The 23,838-nt window shown below is 34.3% G+C and overlaps 1 protein-coding gene and 1 long non-coding RNA gene across 3 annotated transcripts; one reads left to right on the top strand and one right to left on the bottom strand.

Moving 5' to 3' along the window:
- On the top strand, positions 1-13,656 carry slc23a4 (solute carrier family 23 member 4). The gene is made up of 12 exons (XM_056261339.1): positions 1-123; positions 921-1,064; positions 2,688-2,845; positions 3,834-3,993; positions 4,676-4,857; positions 5,393-5,513; positions 5,588-5,744; positions 5,884-6,137; positions 6,686-6,850; positions 12,730-12,838; positions 12,962-13,057; positions 13,165-13,656. The coding sequence occupies exons 1-12, from the start codon at positions 76-78 to the stop codon at positions 13,428-13,430; spliced, it is 1,860 nt and encodes a 619-aa protein (XP_056117314.1). The 5' UTR covers positions 1-75; the 3' UTR covers positions 13,431-13,656.
- A 2,634-nt stretch (positions 13,657-16,290) lies between these two features.
- Positions 16,291-23,498, bottom strand: LOC130094872 (uncharacterized). 2 transcript variants are annotated; one of them, XR_008808012.1, is made up of 4 exons: positions 23,302-23,498; positions 21,717-21,797; positions 17,553-17,860; positions 16,291-16,512 (listed from the first exon to the last, which is right to left on the bottom strand). It is a non-coding gene; the product is annotated as an uncharacterized LOC130094872 (long non-coding RNA). The 2 variants fall into 2 exon arrangements; XR_008808011.1 differs by having other exon boundaries at positions 17,487-17,860.
- Positions 23,499-23,838: the final 340 nt, after the last annotated feature.

Genomic DNA, 23,838 nt, shown 5'->3' on the forward strand with positions numbered 1-23,838 from the left:
CCTTAACTAGCTCTTGCCCTCTCTCTTATTAGAATTTCCGTTGAGAATTCTACACTGCCTCCTGTCTCCACACTCATGGCTCCAGAGAAGACCAGAGATGGGCTGGACAACTATGCATTTACTGTAAGTAACCTCCATTAATAGACAGAAATTTGGTGTAGAATTACTTGATTATTTCTTAAATTAGTCTTAGAGGTTCTAGAAATGGACAGATTGAATCCAGGGACATTGAAGTTTGAATGTACTATTCATGGGTGTCAAACAAAGTCTTGTTTTCATTGCGTAATTCTAAAAGTTGCACCAGACTGCAGTCAGGTTATAATCAGAACTTGTTTTGGTATATACAAGAACTTTCAGCATACTGCTGCATATTTCTAAAGAATTTTACATGGACGCTCTGAGGATGGAAATCACACTAGAATTGCTCTCTTTATAATTGGTTGAATATGAACAATAAAACAATAAAAAAATAAAAATAAAAAAAAGGTTATAATCAGTTGTATAAGTTGTGCAGATGTACAAACACTAAAAAGCTATGGTGTGTGATCATTTCTTTTTATGACCGAAGATTCTAATCACTCGAGATGATTCAAACATTACTCATGTGTTTGTTATTGTGTAACTGAAGCAATGTGCGTGTATCATTCAGAGCCCATTTCTCTTTTGATATATAAAGTTATTATTTAGCATAAAACACCAATTTCTTTGACATTGCAGCCATTTTCATTATAAAAAAAACAACAATACGAAAGTAAGAGACCAGTCACTCTGGAGCGAGGTGCGTTGGTTTTTACTCACAAATCCAAATGAGTGGAAGTGAAAAAAATATTTACACATGCCATGTGAAATTGACTGAATTAGGAAAGGTTGTTGATTGAAATCTGCTCGGACAGAAACTGTTTAATCTCTCTTGACTTTAGGTTGATGGTGTAGACCGTTTCTGTGAGTTACCGGGAAATAAGAACGGAAGAGGTAGTTTTTCAGAGGAGAGAGACAGTAACAAGCTAGCATATTGTGTCACAGATGTTCCACCATGGTATCTTTGCATCTTTTTGGGGATTCAGGTAAGCACACATCTTCCTCTGAACATTGATTTAGCTTACATCAATGGACTCATGTCAATTAATCCAAATTGATCAATCTCAATTGGATTATATGCACTATGAACAGCACAGTATTTGTCAGTAAATATGTACAGTTCCAATTTACAGTTTGGTCCAAAAATCGAAAACCAGATTGGCAATCTATCCCAATAGATTATGCCAATCTATGCCTTTAAATGTTGAAATTAACCAGATTAATAAATACGGTAGAAGTATTGTTCATTCTTAGTTCATGTTATCTAAAGTAGTTAACTAATGAAACCTTATTTTAAAGTGTTAGAAAGATTTTGGTTTTTGAGATTTTATTTTACCCAAACTTTATGACACAAAATGAATAAGACATCATGAACCCTGTAAAGCCTGACATATGAAATAATAATCAGAATAATCCATTCTTAAGGAACAGTTTAGTGAGACAAAATATAAATAGAAAATCTATAAAAAAAATTGATATCATATTTGGTACATCAGACTTTTATGGCCTATAGTGAGAAAGTAAAAAAATACTATTCAGAGGCCCAAAACTTGTTATTTATAAGGCCAAAATCTAAGCTTAAATTCTGATTCATGTATTAAATAAGATGCAGTTGGCTTGACAGGGTTAAAATTCTACACTAATTTTTAATTAAATAAGCCAATTTGTGACATTGATCATGAGAAGTCATTCTCAAATCATGCAGGAGAACACTATCATGTTTTACACAAACTTGTAGAGTTGTGCTGCTGACATTAAAGGACAAGGGGAGCAAAACAATTTTTTTTTTTTTTTAATACATATATGATGATGATGATTATATAAACATGTTGCATTAGGGTTAGTTCACCCAAAAAGGAAAATTCTGTCATCATTTACACACCCTCATGTTGTTCCAAACTCTTTGGACTTTCGTTCATCTTTGAAACACAAATGAATGTTGTAATGAAATCTTAGATATTTCTGTTCCTCCATTGGAAGTTTATGCAACTACCACTTTGAGGCTTCGAAAAAGTTCATAAAGTGATCGTAAAACGAATCTATATTAATTGAGCGGGTTAGTAAACATTTTATGAAGGGACATGATCGCTTTATATGAAGAGATTTAATTTAGGCTTTTATTCACATATAAATATTCATCAATGCACACATCAGTTGTGGTAAATGGAAGCTCAAGCATGTACGCTTGATGTGCGAGAACCAGTGAGGTTCATTCTCGTGTTACGCAGCACGTTTGAGCTTCTGCAAGAACTAACGAGGTTTGTTCTCGAGCATCAAGCAAGTACAGTTGAGCTTCTGTTTATGTTCACCAATCAATGTTTATATATGTGAATAAAAGCCTAAATTCAATCTGTTCATCATATAAAGCGATCACTTCAGAAAATTTGGACTAAACTGCTTTATATGGATTCGTTTCGTTTCAAAGATGAACGAAAGTCTTATGGGTTTAGAACAACACAAGGGTTAGTATTGATTTTTGGGTGAACTAACCCTTTAAAGTAATACATTTTGCAAAATAAAGGCATTTTCATGAGTGATCTTAGACTTTCAGACTTCACTACATAGAACGTGTTTAGTAGGTTACTGAAATACGCATTTCTCTCCAACAGCACTATCTTACAGCTTTTGGTGGCATCATAGCCATTCCTCTGATATTGTCTCAGGGCCTTTGTCTACAGCATGACGGCCTCACACAAAGTCACCTAATCAGCACCATTTTCTTCGTGTCTGGGGTGTGCACCTTACTGCAGGTCACTTTTGGAGTGAGGTATGGTTCCTTATCACTCATGGCAATGTTTCACATGGGAAGCCTGATGAAAAACTGCACAGCATAATTCAGAAATACTGACAAAACCAAGGCAACCAAGGTAATGATGTGTAAAGATTTTAAGGATGAGCTGTTGGTTGAACAACGAAACACTGTGAGTGTTTTGATCATTGTCATGAATCAGTGTTGTGTTGTGGTTACAGAGACACAAGGGACTTTCTTTGTCAATTATCTAACTATGGGTGCTTAATTATGAAAAGCTATTTCTCATATAGCAAATGACTGCAGATGACTTCATATACACTTTGAGTGAATGTGTTCCTTGTTTAATTATAAGATGACCTTCACCTTTGTGAGGCATGTTTATGAACAATCCAAATATTCATTCCAAGGGTTCATTGACCTATGAAAGTGTGAATAATGGCTTAGCAATGTTTTCACCGTCTGATAAGCCTCTGATTTGAAATCCTACTGTGTTCTGCTAGGGCTGCTTGGTCTAAATAACAAGCCAAAGAAATCCTGCTATGTTAACTCTACAGACCCTAAGATCTTCGAAAGCATTCACTTTTATGCCAATCAAACATGATGAATTTGAAACAATCCATTACTGATGGACAGCAGAAATATGTGGGCCGTTGGTCAGACTGATTCCTGCAGTAGCTGAAAACCGTAATCGGATTAGGAATTTTCCCTCGTATTAGCATGAAGCCCTGCACATTTTAAATCCACATTCCTCAGGTCTCTCATCTAAGGAGCTCCCTTTTTTGTGAAGCAGTAGGGTTGTTGTAATTAGTTCAAGAAAATGTGTCTTAGCACCCCTAAAACTACCTAAATTACCTTTTGTGACCTTTAAGACACTGAAACAATTTCCAAGTTGACAAAAGGGGCTGAGACACATGTCAATTATGTGAAAAGTAAGACCTGCACTTATAAAAAATAAAAAGAGCTAGATTTTTGGTGACAAGGTTCTTCTCTTTCCTAATGCAAGGTTACCCATTCTCCAGGGTGGAACGTTTACGTTCCTTTCACCCACCATGGCTTTGCTTTCAATGCCTGAATGGACCTGTCCAGCCTGGACACAAAACGCCAGCCTGGTCAACACCTCCTCACCCGAGTTCAAAGATGTTTGGCAAAGTCGAATGCAAGTGGTGAGTATCTCTGTGACTGGTAGGGATCTCTGTGACATGTAAGGATACAGTAATCCCACATTTTTATCTGCATAGTCAAAGTCGCAATGAAACGGAATTTGTGATCATCTTGTCTTCCCTATTTTGATGTATATCTGAGTGAAACGGCTTCACGAACAAGAATTGTTTTTGTCCATTGGGAATTGATTGATTTGTTGGATTGTTGTGGTTTGCTATTGCTGTGATCTCATGCGAGTGACAGGTTGTCCCTCCCTTGTGCCAGTAAACATGTCATCAGAGATGGAAGTCATTGTATTAGATAAAACTTAAGCAAAAAATGTGAAATCAAATGGCTAGTAAAAATGGATACTTTCTGGATGTCAAACTTGCAACATAGTTATTATTAAAATGATGAACTACACCTGTGGTTCCTTAAGGGGCACCCGTGTGAACTTGAGGGAAACTAAATGCATTACTTGTTTGCAAGTTGATTGATAACACGTGGCTTAGTATTTGATATTTTAAACCAATGAAATTCATACTTGTGGGGCCACTGCATATTTAGATGGAAAGGCAGAGGTAAAGATGTTATTTAAAAGAAGATAGCTATACAAGATTATCATGTTAGAGCAACACAACATCAAAAAGAATATCTTTATAGAATAAGGCTAAAATTCAGTCTCTGTTGTCTTCTCTTGCACAGCTCCAAGGCTCAATCATGGTGGGCTCCCTATTCCAAGTGGTAGTGGGATTTTCCGGTCTCATTGGCCTCTTCATGCGTTTCATCGGCCCTTTGACCATCGCACCAACTATTTCACTAATCGGCCTATCGCTGTTTGACTCCGCTGGCATGAACGCAGGAAACCATTGGGGCATCTCTTCCATGTTTGTAATTTCTCAGAATTGATCATCATAATCAAAATTTTTAGTAGGTACACTGAATACCGTTTAGAAAAAGTTAAATTTTTTGCTTTTAGTGTAGGCTAGATAACTACAAGAAGTTACTAAAAATGGCTTACTGTACCTGTTTTTAATGAATGAAAAATATATTTGTATAGTTATATACAATACTATAATATATATTAATCAGAGATATATTTAGCCAGCACAAAAACAGTGATATATTTTGAAAGGAAACCTCATTTAGGTGACAATATCAAACTTGAACAGGTAAATTTATAATAAATATACCCCAAATAACATAACTTAGTCGAAAACACATTACATAGTAAAGTGACTCCAATTTGTGAATAATTTTTGTATGAGTTGATTTACTTGAATTGTCAGAACACATTCACTAGAACGAATCAGACTGTCCAGCAAGGACTTTTAATGCTTTAATTAAAAAGCACTTTTTATGCTTATATACTTAAACTTAATCTGACACGTAGCCATAACACAGTCTTATTGTCCTCCACAGGACGACGTGTTTGATTGTGATATTCTCGCAGTACCTCCGTCATATTGCCATCCCTTTCCCCAAATACAGCAAAGCCAAGAAATTTCACACCACCAGGATTTACATATTTCAGATTATGCCTGTAAGTTTTATATCTGTTTTCTAAGAATAAATGCTTCATAAAAATACCTTTATAAGCAAGGCCTGTTTCCTCAGGTCCTGCTAGGAATCACTCTTTCTTGGTTGATTTGCTACCTGCTGACGATCTACAATGTCCTGCCCGCAGACCCTGATACATATGGCTATCTAGCTCGGACTGACATTAAAGGAGACGTTACGGGCAGGGCGCCTTGGTTCAGATTTCCTTATCCAGGTATTGCAACCAGCACAATTAAAACACATCAAGTATTTTATATGACCATTGCTGTATCTTTTCAGGACTCGTTATTGCTGTTGTATTATCAGATGGGCTATTGAAATCATCAATATACATATTTATTACCTTTTCCCAGGTCAATGGGGAGTGCCAACTGTTAGTCTGGCAGGAGTTTTTGGAATCCTGGCAGGAGTTATATCCTCAATGATTGAATCAGTGGGTGATTATCATGCCTGTGCCAGGTTATCTGGTGCTCCACCACCACCAAGACATGCCATTAACAGGGGCATTGGCATTGAAGGCATTGGATGTCTGCTGGCAGGTGCCTGGGGCACAGGCAATGGAACCACGTCCTACAGTGAGAACGTAGGAGCCTTAGGGATCACCAAGGTAAAACGTTTTATCATGATAAGATTTATTACAATGATAGCCTAAATGTTTTATAATGTTTCAATTTCATAATGATTGCATAGGCTTACAACACTACTGTCACGTCTTGTTTTGGTCATGTCTCATGTCTTTGTCATGTTTCCTGTTGTCATGTGATTCCCTGTTCTTGTCATGTGATCCTGCCAAATGTTTCCCATGTGAATATGTCATTGGTTAATTGTCTTGATTGTTCGGTGTCCCTTGTCATTAGTCTTGTGTATTTAAGCCCTCATATTTGCCACGTGTCTTTGTCAAGTATTGTTTCCTATATCCACTGTTAGTAAGTCCATGTCAATGTTCTAGTCCATGTTTATGTTCACGGTTATGTTTTGAGTTTCATGCCATGCTTTTGTTTTGATCACGTTTTGATTTGTAAATAAACTGCACTTGGGTTCTCTTCAAACTTGCCTTCAGTGGTCTGATCATTACAACTACTATCCACTATCAAAAAAAGATATTGTTTGGAATTTTTTATTGAAGTTACAGAGAGGAACCTTTTGTCTTTACAGGTTGGTAGTCGCATGGTGATTGTGGCCAGTGGCTTTATAATGATTATAATGGGAATGTTTGGGAAAATTGGAGCCATATTTACTACAATACCAACGCCTGTCATTGGAGGAATGTTTCTGGTCATGTTCGGGGTCATTATGGCTGCTGGTGTTTCAAACCTACAGGTAAAATTGTTCATGCAAAAAGCTTCACATTAGGTGCTGATATTGTACTACTGGTCAAAAGTTTGGGGTACTTAAGATTGTTTTTGAAAAAAGTATTCTCATCAAATCTTTATTTATTTGATAAAAATACAGTAAAACCGGTAATATTATAGAATATTTTTACAATTTAAAAGAACTGTTTTCTATTTTAAAATGTAATTTATTCTTCAAAGCTGAATTTTCAGCATCATTACACCAGTCTTCAGAAATCATTCTAATATGCTGATTTTGGTGCTCAAGAAACATTATCTATCTATAAATTACAGGAACGTCTGTCTGTCTGTGTGTCTGTCTGTCTGTCTGTCTGTCTGTCTGTCTGTTAATCGAATATCTCTCGAACCGTTAGTCCGATGGATTTCAAACTTGACAGGTGTCTTGCTACGGGCACGAGTAAGTGCAGTGGCGAGTTTAACGTTGTTTGGATTAGAATATATTGTTTGAAATATATCTGTAAAAGAAGCACACATTGAAGTTGTGGTTTAAAAATAAACATTCTGACATTAGAGAGGGTTGTGGTTTAAAAATTGTGGTTTAAAAATAAACACTCTGTCAGTTACACTGTTTACTTCTGAAGTAAAAAAGTAGCGATTCTTTTCGAGAAATATAGCGAAGGTTGTTATTATACATTTATTACAACGTAATTATACATTTGTTACAATGCAATTATACGTTTATTACAATGTAATTATACATTTATTACAGTGTTATTATACATTTATTACTATGTAATAACTAGGGCTGTCAGTTAAACGCGTTATTAACGGCGTTAACGCAAACCCATTTTAACGGCGTTAATTTTTTTATTGCGCGATTAACGGTCTTTTTGGCCTAGCAAACTTTGAATTTTTTTTTCACATGCTTTTGCAACAGGACGGCATGCGGGCCACTGCGCTATGAAACCCATTCATTTCAATGGCTTGCGGCGCGCGAGGACGTTTTGAAAGCGCAAGCGGATCTAGCTTGACCGGAAACAAAACAACAGGCACGCCGCACACACTTGTTTGGGCTTGCGAGCCGGATGCGCGAGCGCGAATCTCTCTGCTCGCGCGCGGAATATAATGTGCCGAGCACGAATCTCTCTGCTCGAGTCGCGCGCGCTCTCAGATACACGCTGCTCCTGTAAGAATTTTCTCTGGGCTCACTCAGAGAATATGCCTGCACTTAAAACGTGTTCAGTGCAATCGCGAATCTCTCCTCTTCCCCAGCTAACAATTTTAGGTTATAAGAATGTTTTCATAACGTTCCCATTAAGTTATAAAAACGTTATTTCTGAATGTTATAGGAACATTCAAAACGTCCAGTTTTGAGTGGATGACGAGCGTGAGTCGCCGAAATGGATGCCAATAAGATTCTGAATGGAAAGTTTACTTTTAAAAAGTTGCCAAATGGTTCCATTGACAAGACCAAAGTGATCTGTGTGTTTTGTCGTTGTGAACTGAGCTATCATCATCGCAGCACGTCCAGTCTGAATACCACTTGATGATGGCCAGCACACACACACACACACACACAGCTGATGCGAATTCTCCGCCCCCTCGTCAATATCAGGACCTCGTCAGTATTTATTTCACCCTTTTATTGATGGACAGTGTTATATTGTGTGAGAGATTATTTGCTCCAAGTGATAATGTTTTAGTGTGAAATTGAACAGTATATGCCAATATTGTTTTCAATAAAAAACATTTGCACAAAGCAAGCCGATCCACTTTTCCATGTTGATAAGAGCATTAAAATGAGAAAAAAATAATGGGACAAAAAGAAATCAAGAGACATTTAGAATAGATAAAAATGTGCGATTAAATGCGATTAATCGCGAGTTAACTATGACATTAATGCGATTAATCGCGATTAAATATTTTAATCTTTTGACAGCACTAGTAATAACACATTTAATACAATGTAATTATATGTTTTTACAGTGTAATTATACATTTATCACAATGTAATTATACGTTTATTACAATGTAATTATACATTTATTACAATGTAATTATACATTTATTAGTGTTATTATACATTTGTACGTTATTATTATTATACATTTGTTACATTATTATTTTGTTACATTATTCTTTTTGAAAAAAGTAGCGATTCTTTTTGAAAAAAGTAGTGCAAAATAATGTAATTATACATTTGTTACATTCTTAATACATTTATTACAATGTAATTATACATTTAATACTATGTAATTATACGTTATTACAATGTAATTATACATTTATTACAATGTAATTATATGTTTATTACAATGTATTTATACATTTATAACAGTTTTATTCTACATTTATTACAATGTAATAATACATTTAATACAATGTAATTATATGTTTTTTAAAATGTAATTATACATTTATTACAATGTAATTATACATCTATTACAATGTAATTATACATTTATTACAGTGTTATTATACATTTATTACAATGTAGTTATACATTTATTACTATGTAATTATACATTAGTGTTGTTATACGTTTATTACAATGTAATTATACATTTATTACAGTGTTATTATACATTTGTAGCATTAATTTTTATACATTTGTTACATTATTTTGTTACATTATTCTTTTTGAAAAAAGTAGCGATTCTTTTTGAAAAAAGTAGTGTAAAATAATGTAATTATACATTTGTTACAGTCTTATTATACATTTATTACAATGTAATTATACATTTAATACAATGTAATTATACGTTATTACAATGTAATTATACATTTATCACAATGTAATTATATGTTTATTACAATGTAATTATATGTTTATTACAATGTATTTATACATTTATTACAATGTAACTATACATAGTTTACAAACTATGTATAGAACTATGAAAAACTGTAAAGTATGAAAAAGTAGCGATTCATTTTTGTAAAAGTAGCGATTCTTTTCTAAAAAATTAGCGATTCTTTTTGAAAAATTAGCGATTCTTTTTTGAAAAAGTATCTATTCTTTTAAAAAAAAGAAGCGATTCACTTTTGAAAAAGTATCGTTTCTGTTTTTAGAAAAAGTATCGATTCACTTTTGAAAAAGTATCGATTCACTTTTGAATAAGTAGCGATTCATTTTTGAAAAAGTATCGATTCATTTTTGAAAAAGTATCGATTCACTTTTGAAAAAGTAGCGATTCTTTTTGAAAAAGTAGCAATTCATTATTGAAAAAGTATCGATTCTTTTTTGAAAAAGTATCGATTAAATTTTTTAAATAGTATCGATTCACTTTCGAAAAAGTAGCGATTCTTTTTTGAAAAAGTATCGATTCACTTGAAAAAGTATCGATTCACTTTTGAAAAAGTATCGATTCACTTTTGAAAAGTATCGATTCTTTTTGAAAAAGTATCGATTCTTTTTGAAAAAGTAGCGATTCTTTTTTTGAAAAAGTAGCGATTCTTTTTTTGAAAAAGTAGCGATTCTTTTTTTGAAAAAAGTAGCGATTCATTTTTGAAAAAGTAGCGATTCACTACTTTCGAAAAAGTAGCGATTCACTTTTGAAAAAGTATTGATTCTTTTTTGAAAAGTATCGATTAATTTTTGAAATAGTATCGATTCACTTTTCGAAAAAGTAGTGATTCTTTTTTGACAAAGTATCGATTAGTTTAAAAACTATGTATAGAACTATGAAAATCTATGTATAGAACTAAGAAAAACTATGTATAGAACTATGAAAAAGTAGCGATTAATTTTTGAAAAGTAGCGATTCTTAAAAGTAGCGATTCTTTTTGAAAAAGTAGCGTTTCTTTTTGAAAAAGTAGTGTAAAATAATGTAATTATACATTTGACAGTCTTATACATTTTAGATTTTTACAATGTAATTATACATTTAATACAATGTAATTATACGTTTATTACAATGTAATTATACATTTATTACAATGTAGTTATATGTTTATTACAATGTAATTATACATTTATTACAGTGTTATTATACATTATTACAGCGTTATTATACATTTATTACAATATAATTATACGTTTATTACAATGTAATTACACATTTATTACAGTGTTATACATTTGTTACATTATTATTATACATTTGTTACATTATTATTTTGTTACATTATTCTTTTTGAAAAAGTAGCGATTCTTTTCTGAAAAGGTAGCGATTCTTTTTGAAAAAAGTAGTGTAAAATTTTTTATTATACATTTGTTACAGTCTTATTATACATTTATTACAATGTAATTATACAATTTAATTATATGTTTATTACAATGTAATTATACGTTTATTACAATGTAACTATACATAGTTTCAAATCTAAGTATAGAACTATGAAAAACTTTGTATAGAACTATGAAAAAGTAACAATTCATTTTTGAAAAGTATCGATTCTTTTTAAAAAGTATCGATTCTTTTTAAAAAGTATCGATTCTTTTTTAAAAAGTATCAATTCTTTTTTGAAAAAGTATCGATTCTTTTTTGAAAAAGTAGCGATTCACTTTAGAAAAAGTAGCGATTCTTTTTTTGAAAAAGTAACGATTCACTTTCGAAAAAGTATCAATTCTTTTTTGAAAAAGTATTGATTCTTTTTAGAAAAAGTATCGATTCTTTTTTGAAAAAGTATTGATTCTTTTTAGAAAAAGTATTGATTTACTTTCGAAAAAGTATCGATTCATTTTCGAAAAAAGTATCAATTCTTTTCGACAAAGTAGCGATTCATTTTTGAAAATGTATCGATTCATTTTTGAAAAAGTATCGATTCACTTTTGAAAAAGTATCGATTCTTTTCGAAAAAGTAGCAATTAAATTTTGAAAAAGTATTGGTGCCCTTGAAAAAGTAGCAATTCATTTTTGAAAAAGTAGCAATTCATTTTTTTTAAAAAGTAGCGATTCATTTTTGAAAAAGTAGCGATTCACTTTCGAAAAAGTAGCGATTCACTTTCGAAAAAGTAGCGATTCATTTTTGAAAAAGCATCGGTTCACTTTTTAAAAAAGTAGCGATTCTTTTCGAAAAAGTAGTAATTCATTTTGAAAAAGTAGCGATTCATTTTTTGAAAAAGTATCGGTTCACTTTTGCAAAAAGTATCGATTCTTTTCGAAAAAGTAGTAATTCATTTTTAAAAAGTAGCAATTCATTTTTGAAAAAGTATCGATTCACTTTTGAAAAAAGTAGCGATTCTTTTCGAAAAAGTAGCTATTCATTTTTGAAAAAGTATCGGTTCACTTGAAAAAGTAGCAATTCATTTTTGAAAAAGTATCGATTCATTTTTGAAAAAGTAGCGATTCATTTTTGAAAAAGTATCGGTTCACTTTTTGAAAAAAGTATCGATTCTTTTCGAAAAAGTATCGAATCATTTTTGAAAAAGTAGCGATTTAACTGAATCTGTAAGTCAGCTACACTGTTTAATTCTGAATATTATATTTTATTCTGGTGCGCTTAACGTTATCGTTTTCTCAGTGTTTAGGCTCCTGTGTAATAGTAGTCTAGGCTATTCAGCAACTCAAACATACCAAAATCAACAATTACTACAAACACACAAAAACTGATTTTGCACGGGCATTGCACTAGTTATTATCAATGTTAAAAACAGTTGTGCTGCTTAATATTTTTGTGGAAACCATGATACATTTTTTTCAAGGTACTTTGATGAATATAAACCCAGACAGCAACAGTGTGTCGGCCCAGATTCGACCCACATCTGGGACGTGTGGAATCCACGTGTTGCTGTCTGGAAAGTTCAAAAGAACAGAATTTATTTGAAGTAAAAAATGTATACAAAATTATAAATGTCACTTCTGATGCATTTTATCCATCCTTGCTGAATAAAAGTATTCATTCTTAATCTTCTTATGATTAATATGATATATTGTTAACATGAATGATTTCCATTATTAATAGTATACAGACATGAATTCTTCACGCAACATCTTCATCTTTGGATTCTCCATGTTCACTGGGCTTACCATTCCTAACTGGACAATGAAAAACCCCACATCTATAGCGACAGGTAGCCATATACGCTATGATCAGTACTGGAAAAGCACATTCTACAGACTCTTACAGACACATCTCCTCTCAACATCCTGTTTGTATTCCTATTAAATCTCTTGTGCTATACTTTTTGTATTAGGAGTTGTTGAACTGGACCATGTGCTTCTAGTGCTTCTGACAACCAGTATGTTTGTCGGAGGATTGTTTGGATTTCTCCTTGATAACACAATACCTGGTGAGTTCTGCTAATAACCTGCTTCAGTAACTGTACCAATTCCAATATCTGATTCATCAAGTAACTTTGCGCCTTTGCGATACCTTTTCTGTTTAATATTCATGCAGGAACAAAACGCGAACGGGGCATTATTGCATGGAACAGGGCCCACCAAAATGAGTCAGACAACACCTTAGAAAGTGATGACGTGTATGGGCTGCCCTTTGGAATTAAAACCTGCCTCTCTTCCTTCACATGGACCAAGTATGTGCCCTTCTGCCCTACACACAAAGTCAGCACACAGGATGACACACCATCCAGTTTGGATTCTTTGGACACCAAAAAAGAGCCTAACAAGGACGATGCACACATCATAGTGGGGGTGGCGTTATAGTCTGTGAAGGAGACTTCCATCTGAAAATCAGAGAAATTTAGTCTAAAGTAGAAAAAAGCTCCTAATTGTGTGACTCTTAAGTCACATTCAGAGGTATGGACTGAACTGAGAAGGCAGCTACCCCCCATTTTCATAATTTAATATCTAATCTGAAGCAGTACTGTTCAAATCTCTCTCTCTCTCTCTCTCTCTCTCTCTCTCTCTCTCTCTCTCTCTCTCTCTCTCTCTCTCTCTCTCTCTCTCTCTCTCTCTCTCTCTCTCTCTCTCTCTCTCTCTCTCTCTCTCTCTCTCTCTCTCTCTCTCTCTCTCTCTCTCTCTCTCTCTCTCTATTTTCATCTTTATGGAAACATAATGTTAATCAATAATGGGTAACACTTCACAATCAGGTCACATTAGTTAATGACTAATGCATTAAAATGAGCAATACATTTGTTAAAATGTATTAATCTTTGTTAATGTTAGTTTATAAATATACAACTTATTGTTAGTTCGTGTTAGCTCAGGTCCATTAAATAAAATCAACAGATACAGCTTTTGATTTTTATAATTTATTAGTAAATGTTGGGATTAACATTTACTACGATTAATAAATGTTTTACCTTTTTTTTTCATTGTTAGTTCATGTTAACTAATGATTGAACTAATGTTAACAAGGCCTACTTAAAGTGTTACCGATTAATGTTTTTTTTTTATATACTCTTAATGGTGCTGGGTGATTTTAAATAAAGATGATAACAGCAAACACATTTTTAAAATGCTAATTTTAAATGGAATAATTATAAATTGCATTGTATTTCTTACACATATTTTGTTTAAAATAAATTATTTTACTCTGTAATTTTTTTTTATATTGTTTTAAGAAGAAACAAAAAAGTTTCTAGATTTTTAAAACATGCAAATATTACTGTATCTGTAACACATCATCTAAATAATCACTATAAATATTTTTTTTCTGCATATTTAATTAAGTTTGCTTGCTTAAAGTTTAGGTCATAGTCTTTAGCTAAGTCTTTAGTCATTTCCAAGTAGGCAACTCGGCTATTTGTCATTAGTTTTATAGCTTTGTTTCTAGGGCTAGAATTGGGATTCTGATTACCGTCCTCAATACAACGCCTACTGTCTGTGACATAATTCGGTGGTCACAGAAATCGGCACAACACCCGAACAAAATAACGATTGTTTGATTCATTTGACCTCTCCAAACGCATGCGTGACATTTTACTCTTGTAGAGTTATACAAACATATTTGATAAGGTATAAATATACATTTTACTAATTAAATAAACTCAGTTTTGGAATTCACACGATGTTATTGAAGCTTTTTATTAAGCTTAAAGGAACACACAATTTATGGATAATAAATCTGTTAACTGCTCTGTGGAGATCCTTAAAACACACCTGATGGACACATGCTGAAATATTGTCTGTATTTAAATGGTCCTCAGAGACTCTAAACCCCAGATAATGAGGCTATATAAAATATCTGGCCGTTGTAGTGTTGATTGACAGTGTTGAGGTGGACGTGAGAGTTCAGTAAAAGTTCCTAAAAAGACCACAATACAAAATGAAACTGTAGTGTGGCAGTTAACAGGATTAAATGATTTACAGTAAGCTTTGCTGAGACAAGATTATAATTAGGTCTAAGCTATTAGTACAGGTTTTCTCATTTTCGAACACATTTCATGAAACTTTTTGCGATTTTCTCACATATAGGCTAAGCGTAATCTCAAAACTACACAAATAGTTCTGTCTCTTTTATCAGAATCAAACTGGCCTCAGATGACACAACACCTAACAAATAGCCTGCACATAGGCCTACTACTGTACTTCCGAACACTATAGTGAGATCAATTCAAAACACTGTAATTCAGAAATAATTTTGCAGCTTATATTTTATGAATGAGAAAAAACTAAATGTTTTTAATACCATTATTCACCTTTCCTCATTTGGCACTCGTGTTTTGTAATCCACAAGATGGCGCTAAATAACAACAGTTGACACACTCTTCCATCCATTTCAATCCATTTTGGACGGAGCTCCATTTTTCTCTAGCCTACTACAATCCATTGTCAGTGATCTGCTAAATTCATACCTTTGCAAATAGACGAAGAACCATCATGGATGCTCTCTGGTTAATCCTAAACCTTTTTGCACCCCTTTCAGCACTTTTGAGACCCTTTTCTTCCCATTAAAATCAGACTATTGAACTCTAACACAGATGCATGCTGTAGGCATTTGCTAAAGAGGGACAGCTACTTGTCTAATTGTCAAAATCAAGCCTAAGTGCATCAGCAGCAGATGTTCCTCTGCGTTCCAATTGAAGGTGTTGCTGTTACAATTGCTCACATAAGTAAAACAGTGTGAAACACACCCAAGGTGCATAGAAGTTGATTTAGTGTTATGGAGCTTGGAGTGGAAAGCATGGTTGGTGGAAAACTGTGGTAGGTCTACTAAGTGCCTTATTATATATTGCATTTGAAAATCCTGGTCTGTTCTGTAGAAGAATGTCTGAAATACTGAGCTGAACGTGCATATGCCCTCACATAAATCAAGGTATTTTCCTACAAATGTGTAAAAACTTGACATTATGTAAAGGTCAGCATTCAGTGAATATTTTTTGGGCCTGAAAATGTTCCAGTTTTTTTTTTTTTTTTTTTTTTTTGGCCCTCACCTATCACAATATCAGCCCAAACTCTTCTTCAAATTTTCAAGATTGTTTTAATTTTATATGTGCATACAGTTTTTGACCAATTAAACAATGGAAAATTGTTTCTCTCAATTATTGTTTTTTTTATGCATCTGTTGTTTATTTCAAATATGAATGCATATCTGTTATGCATTGGCCAATAAGTTTATTTTTAAACTGGTTTTTCACAATGACGTCTATCACTTCACAGTCGTGCTGAAAGGGAAAAAGAATGAAAACCACATTTTTTTTGTTCATCTTCCATCCTGCTGAGTGCATGATTCTTGGCACCTGTATATCAGTTTCCATTGAGGACAGAATCCTGTGGAAGCCATCTGTTGTGATCTCTCCATCCTCAGGCTTCTGGTCCAATGTTCCTCCCTTTCCCTAAATCCCTAATAAATGAGACTTTGATTAGGGATGGTGAAGCTGATCATCCTAACCACAACAGAGCTAACTTACTCAGGCGTGACCATCAAACTATTACCTATATCTGCTCCTCATAATCAGCATGCTGATCACGCTAATCACTATCATCAAAGGGAGACATATATATTCCAAGAGAGACTAAAGCACTTTCAAGAGCACGCAATTTTTCCACAGTAGAAGCATCTTGTTATTGCTGAGGAGGAAAAGGAGGGAATATCTGGGCTTTAATATAGGCCTAATAATTAAAATATATGTGAAAGGACCCACAATTAAAATAATATTTAAATGAAAAACAAAAGTGCTTTTTAAGCATGTTTTGGCTACATTGTGATTTAGCAATAATAATTAACTAGATTTTTTTTTTTTTTTAAAGAAAATAGTGCTTTTTAAAAAAAAAAAAGGAAATAACGGCAGCCCTGAACCGCAATGTAAAAATAAAATCCTTTAAAAAAAAAATGCTAGCATTTCGAGATTAAAGTCGAAATATTTCGAGAATAAAGTCGTAATATTTTGAGAATAAAGTCGAAATATTTCGAGAATAAAGTAATTTTTTGAGAATAAAGTTTTTTTTTTTTTTTTTTTTTTGCGGTTCAGGGCTTCCGTAGTAAATAGTGCTTACCCATGCTTTCACAGCTAAAATGCTGAAGGTTCTGATTGGTTGCTAGGCTGTTGCTGGGTGGTAACTGTTTAATAAGGTGTTCTGATTGGTTGAAGATGGTTGCTGACTGGTCCATGGGAGAGCCATATAGAGATAGACTTTCTATGTAATTAACTACTCAACTTCAAATTTCCATCTCATAAATTACTTAATTAGGATTTTTTATGTCGCCATTTTATGTCATAATTAGAATTTACAAAAGCATGATTTAGTGGAAGAATTGGCTTCCATACATTATCAGTCTAATCAGTCAGCTCAAGTCAAGGTTTCCTCTCCACTAACCTTCGTGGGAATGAAACCTTCGATTAGCAGATGATGCCTGAGAACTGCAGCATATTGTTTCTTCACTTCTGATATTCAGAGGAATCTGGGGCTTGTGATGGTGTGATCCCTGTGGAGAAGATGATTCTAGTAAAGTCTGCTGGACATCCTGGTCTCCTCGCTCTGGCCTCAAGGCTGTGTCCCTGGAGTGTTTGATGAGGCAGCTCCGGTGCCAGATGACCCAGCCCGAATCTCTCGAAAGCAGACCCGAGACACAAGCACTCAATGTGGGCTTATAATCCTGCTTATCATCTCAGGCCAAAAAAGCATTCTTCATCTACCTCTTCCAATGAAACCAGTTTTATGGTTACTCTGTCCATTGCGTGGATAGAAAACTGATGAATAGAAAGGAAGAGGTCACGAAGACAACAGGGTGTAGAAAGACCAAAAACATATGTATTTCAGAGTTGTCAATAGTTCATCCTTTAAAAAGTGTCAGGATTGAAAAGGCAAGGCTTGTGCTGATAAGCAGCTGTCACAAACTGACAATGAACACATTGTGAACATATCCGTTAAAGTGCAGTCTGAGGTTATAACTGAAACCATTAGGAACGTGTTCTTTGCTGGTTTTAGTGGCTATGAATGTCGCTCAAATCAATGTGTGCATGGGCTCACCCACAAAGGGGAGATAACAGGTAAAAGAGTTATATTTAAAATGTTTATTGAAGTCATGAAAGAAATGCCCCCTTACCTCACTGAAAATGATTTAGGGGCTGTTCACACAGAAAGCGTTTTTCCATTCCACTGTACTACTCTTCCATTGTTTTAAAGGGAAAGTTCACCCAAAAATGAAAATTCTGTAATTAATGACTCACCCTCAGGTCGTTCCAAACCCGTAAGACCTTCGTTCATCTTCGGAACACAGATTAAGATTTTTTTTTGATGAAATCCAAGAGCTTTCTGCAAAATATTTTTTTTTCACAAAATTGACCAGAAAGGACATGACATCACCAAGGATTTCACCAATATGGCATTATAAATGGAAACTGTTCATTTATGAGCACCTGTCATACAGAGTGCATTGTTCTCAGTCAATTCTGATTAATAAAATTGAATTCCATCCTACATTTGTTTTCTTGTTGAATATCCAGCTTTATTCTGGGCCTCATTGACTTATACATGTCAGTACATGTGTTTTATAATGTTTTAGTAAGAAGTCTATATGCTCAACATTTGGTCAAATATACAGTACAGTAATATTGCAAAATATTATTCAAATTTAAAATAACTATTTTTTATTTGAATATATTTTAAAATGTAATGTATTCCTATGATGAGAAGGCTGAATTTTCAGCAGAAATTATTCCGGTCCTCAGTGTCACATGATCCTCCAGAAATAATTCTGAATTTGATTTGCTGATCTGATGCTCAAGAAATATTTCTTACTATCAATGTTGAAAACGGTTGTGCTGCTAAACATTTTTTTTTTTGATGAATAGAAAGTTCAATAGAACAGGATTTATTTGAAATAGAAATCTTCTGTAACATTATCTAAATGTCTTTACTGTCACTTTTGATCAGTTTAATGCATCCTTCCTGAATACAAGTATTAATTTCTTTAACAAAAAAAGAATCACTGACTCCAAACTTTTAAACAGTAAATGTCGGTAAAATGGGTTAAAAAAGCCCTTATATGTTGACTTATATAACCTACATAACAGGATTTTATACATAACATACCTGAATATTCAAAGTGGTAAACAGATAATGTTGCCAACGCCAAATACCCGCTTGCTACACTTTCCACCAAAGAGAGGCAGCTGATCTAAGGCCCAGTTTCAATATCTTTATTTGCCATTATAGAAAGGTGCCGAGATTGACCACTCAGTTCTTGGCTGTAAGGATACAGCTCTTGTTCTGATTTTATCTCCTGCTGTGTTCCTGGCCACAGGCCCATCACCAGGCGCACTGACCTGAAAGGAAATCCCTCATTTAACAGTCGCCGGGAGAACTATCACATAACACCAGGGCCAATACATTCAGCCACAGAACAGTCACACCTAACCAAAGGTCATCTGTCCCACAGAGCTTTGCATTTATTAGCAAAATCTTCTCCCAAGGGGAGTTGGTTTTGCAAAACCTCTGCACATAATTTTCCTTTCAGGTTAATCAGACAAGTTTCATGCACTGATTATTCGAATCTCTAAATGTATGTGTTTTGCTGCATGAACATTGGCGTACATTATGCTGTGGCGGTGACATCATTGTTTAAAAACTGTAATTAGTATTGGATGAACAGATTTTCAGACACGCATGACGGCATACACTGAAGAACTGTACTCTGCTGTTTCCTTCTAAGAAACACATCAAGTGAAGGTAGAGAGGTGTTATGCATGATTGTGGTGTTAACTGATTTGCATAATTCCTAATTATAATTCTGATGCTGAAACAAGCAGACAGTGCATGTTAAAATAAATAAAGCCATAAGTCTTAGAAGGGGCTCAGTGTATATAAGGTGAATATATACAGTAGAATTAGTATAGTTTCTGTTAACGAATCCAAGTTTTAACTGGCTTTACCTAGCAAATAGCTTGATCTAATTTCTTAATTGGGATTCAAATTAAGGTCAAGCAACTGCTGCCTAAAGCAGAGCGATTTAGAAGATTCAGTCTTAAAGAAGCCCCAAACTGGGCCATTCATTTCAGAGCAGATTAGGATTATACTGCCATATATTAGAATAAAGGGTAACACTTTTGAATATCGTGTTACTCATTTGTTCCTGTGTTATTCATTAATGACTGAACAGTATTGTTACCAAATAAAGCAATAAGCAACTTGAGGCTACTGATTTTATCAGGGCTGCATAAAAGGTTGGCAACAGCAAGACAATAAAAGACCAAATGTCATAGTAATGATAATAATCAGAATAATTCTAATGGCAAGTAATATAGTTAATTAGGCTGTTTGTGGAAGCCAAACAATGCAGCAGTAAAAATGTCCAGTAAAAATAATAAATAACCTAACAAAAATATTGTTTTAAAGAAAAACCTGTATAAGACATTAATGCTTGTTTTCATAGATTTTATCTTGAATATAAATTATTTTGTTTTACTGCACTGGCAGATTTTTTTCTCCCTAATTTTAAGTATAAACAAATTCATACATTTATATTTAAGTATAAATTAATAGGTCTTGTTTCAGGAATTTTAAAATATTATATTTGGAAAATAAAACACCAGGATTTGCAGTGTTTTAATAAAGCACTTACATGCCATAAAACACGCTTTTTGTTTCTGGTAATCTATTTAGAGTTGTGTTATGATGTGAAACTGTTTGCTGGGTAAAAAAACAAACATATCTTGACTGTATACTCTGAGCTTCACCCAACTGGCAAAGGTTTATCATACTTCTATCTTTACTGGAAGAAAAGTAATTTCCACAGCGGACCTATTAATATTAATCTTTCTTTAGACAAGAAAATATGCTTACTGCACTCTACAAGCCAAATGACTCCTTCTGTCCTGTGCACACTTGCAAGGTCTTTCATAACATCAGAAGAGCATCTCATGGGTTCGCTCTTTCACCTCTTAGCTCTACTAGAACAGACCTTTCATCTGTCTTTTCATCTGGTTCGCTTCCAGGGAAATGCTGGCACAAACATACACACAATTTCACATGCACTCACAGACACACAAGCAGGTGTGAGAAATATGAAATGATTTTCTGCTGCAAATTGTGAAATCCACTTAGACTGTTTTCACAGCTGTGTGATAGGCGCCAGTATAGGGCCAGACGGAGCAGCGCATTAAAAAAAAAAATCAAGCCTTAGGGAAAGATACACTCTTGAAGAATGTTGCATATTGCAATGCTTCATTATGGTGATTGAGACAGTGACCAGTGAGGAAGTGACATGTTTTGTGGTGCATTTTTCCACAGCACTAGTTTTCCATAGCTATGTAAAGTAGGCTACACATAGTTCTTGTATACTTAATATGGAAGCGACTAATCATGTAAATAAGCTTTTTTTTCACAGGATTTTAAATGCAACACAAATTTTTGTTCGTTTACATTTATTCCTTTTTAGGATTTTATCATTTATTTGTAATAAACACTTTCAGAGGGCTATAAAAAAAAAAGTTATTTAAATGTTGAATTATGTTTTTTAAAACATACACGCAGAGTGTGACATCATATTATGACCGTTGCAATGTGACTAGAAATAATTCCTCAGTGCGGTAAACTGAATCATACTTGTTAATCCTGGACCTGGCCTAGACCCGTTCGCAATTTGGTGTTGGGGGAATTTCTCACTTGAACTGAGTTAGTGGGTCCCTAGACATGAAAAATCACAGAGGTGCTCGTCCGCCATAGTGCCACGAATTACGTAATGGTCAAATCAAATATGTCCGCCATCGGATGATGATGAAAATCCAATTTCTTTGTTTCTGATTGTTTATACACATGCAATACCTCTATTTTGACTAATTATGGTATGTGGAATTCATTTCACCCATTGATATGACCCTATTGCGTGCTTTTGACCTTGAAAGGGCATGGTCAAGGTCGTTTTCCTATTCTGAAGAATCTCAAAGACATGTACATGCAAACTAACTCAAATTTACAGTATGCCCTTATACTGTGTATTTGTACAACTCTAGATAGAGTTCACAGAAAATAAGAGGTTTAACTTTTCTTGTATTTTACCAGAAGTAGTCAAATTTAAATGATATCCAAGGTTTCAAAAGTTTTCGTTTCACTATTGAGCATCGCTCATATTGATCAACATGAAGCATTCTAAAATACCTGGCCCCAAAAGCTTGAATTTGGTTGCTTCAATGGCAGATCAGGACAATCTTAATCAAAGGTTATGCATTGCCTGTAACAAGTGAAAAGACAGGACGTGAGAGAATCAAACAAGCTGCTAAAATCCATAATGACGTGGTTACAAATCGTATCGGTTTCAGTGCGTTTCCGTGTGGACGAACGGCCGAACCGCGTAAAAAAAGTCACGGTTATAAAAATACCCGTGTCCGTGTGGACAGGGCCTAAGTCATTTTGTGTTTTTTCTTGTTTTCCAAAGACATTGAAATATGACTTAGGCAATTATGCTATGAGGCTAACAATACAATGACATGTTTTAGAAGTTAAACTTCCAGCTTCTCATGGGATTTTAAAAATGCTGCTGTCATGAACTTCTCAGAGACACGAAGGTTGAGGATCCAAACGCAAAATTAAAGGGTAATCCACAATCGTAATCCAAATCCAGGCAAAGGTCATACACAAACAAACACACATACTGTAACTGAGAATTCCAACAGAACAGGCAGAGAATCAAAAGAACCATGCAGGACCAGCGAGAAACGGGATACAATGGCTAAGAATTGCAGTTTGACACATACAAGTCTTAACAATGAGTGACTGAATGGCCAGGCTTATAGGGTGAGCTAATAAGGGCGGCAAATGAGATACAGCTGAAACCAATCATGTAAGATGAGTTTGACCAATGGATTATGGGAAACGTAGTCCTTGATGGAATGGCAATGAACAAGAGGGGAGTGTCCTCTGGTGGACAACCAGGGCACTCCAGCTGGTTTCTTTCTACCAGTTAAGCTATAGGAACTGTAAATTAATATTTTCATTACATATTTAAATCTTTATTTGCAAACGCCTACCTCTTGACAACTGTTTATCATTCAGAAGATATTTATTCATTTTATTTATAGTGTGATCCATGTGCGCAAAAGGCAACATTTTACCATGAATATGGTTCCATATTTCAGGTAATGCTTTTTGTAATACTCAATTGCACACTGACTCTTTCAAAATAAAAACTTACTGTGCCAGTCAAGATGAGGGGACTGATTCACTTTTTCATTCACTCTGTGTCTGCTTGTGTTCCAGTCAACTTGTCAGTGATGTCCAGGTTGACCGGCTGATTTAAGTCACAGTGTGGTCTGCCCATGCTGACTCAGAGGGACAAAGGGAAATAAATCACGAAAGCCACATCTTACAGTGTCGCCCACCCAGTAGGCAGAGGAGTTCAGATCTCAGACATACATTCTGCAACAGCTCTCCTCTCCCATGAGTCTCAGTGAGTTGGGCTGGGCAAAACCAATGTTTGGAATGAATAATTGGTTGGTTAGTCAAAGATCTTTCCTTTGGTCTGTAAGTTGAACTGTTTCTGTGTTTATTATATTCAGAAATGCTGTAAAGTGGAGGAAATGTTTATATTTTACATGTGGTTTGTTTTTCAGTGCCACACACAAAATATGATAAATGAGAAAATTGTTTATTTAAAATAGGCTAGGCGTTAAACAGTACAGTCAGCCAGTCATTATCACAAAATACATCCCGACAGGGTTTATTTTGTGAA

The sequence above is a fragment of the Rhinichthys klamathensis genome, unplaced genomic scaffold (assembly GCF_029890125.1).
Source record: "Rhinichthys klamathensis goyatoka isolate OS25496 unplaced genomic scaffold, OSU_Roscu_1.1 h1tg000181l_1, whole genome shotgun sequence".
In the NCBI taxonomy this organism is placed as follows: Eukaryota; Metazoa; Chordata; class Actinopteri; order Cypriniformes; family Leuciscidae; genus Rhinichthys; species Rhinichthys klamathensis.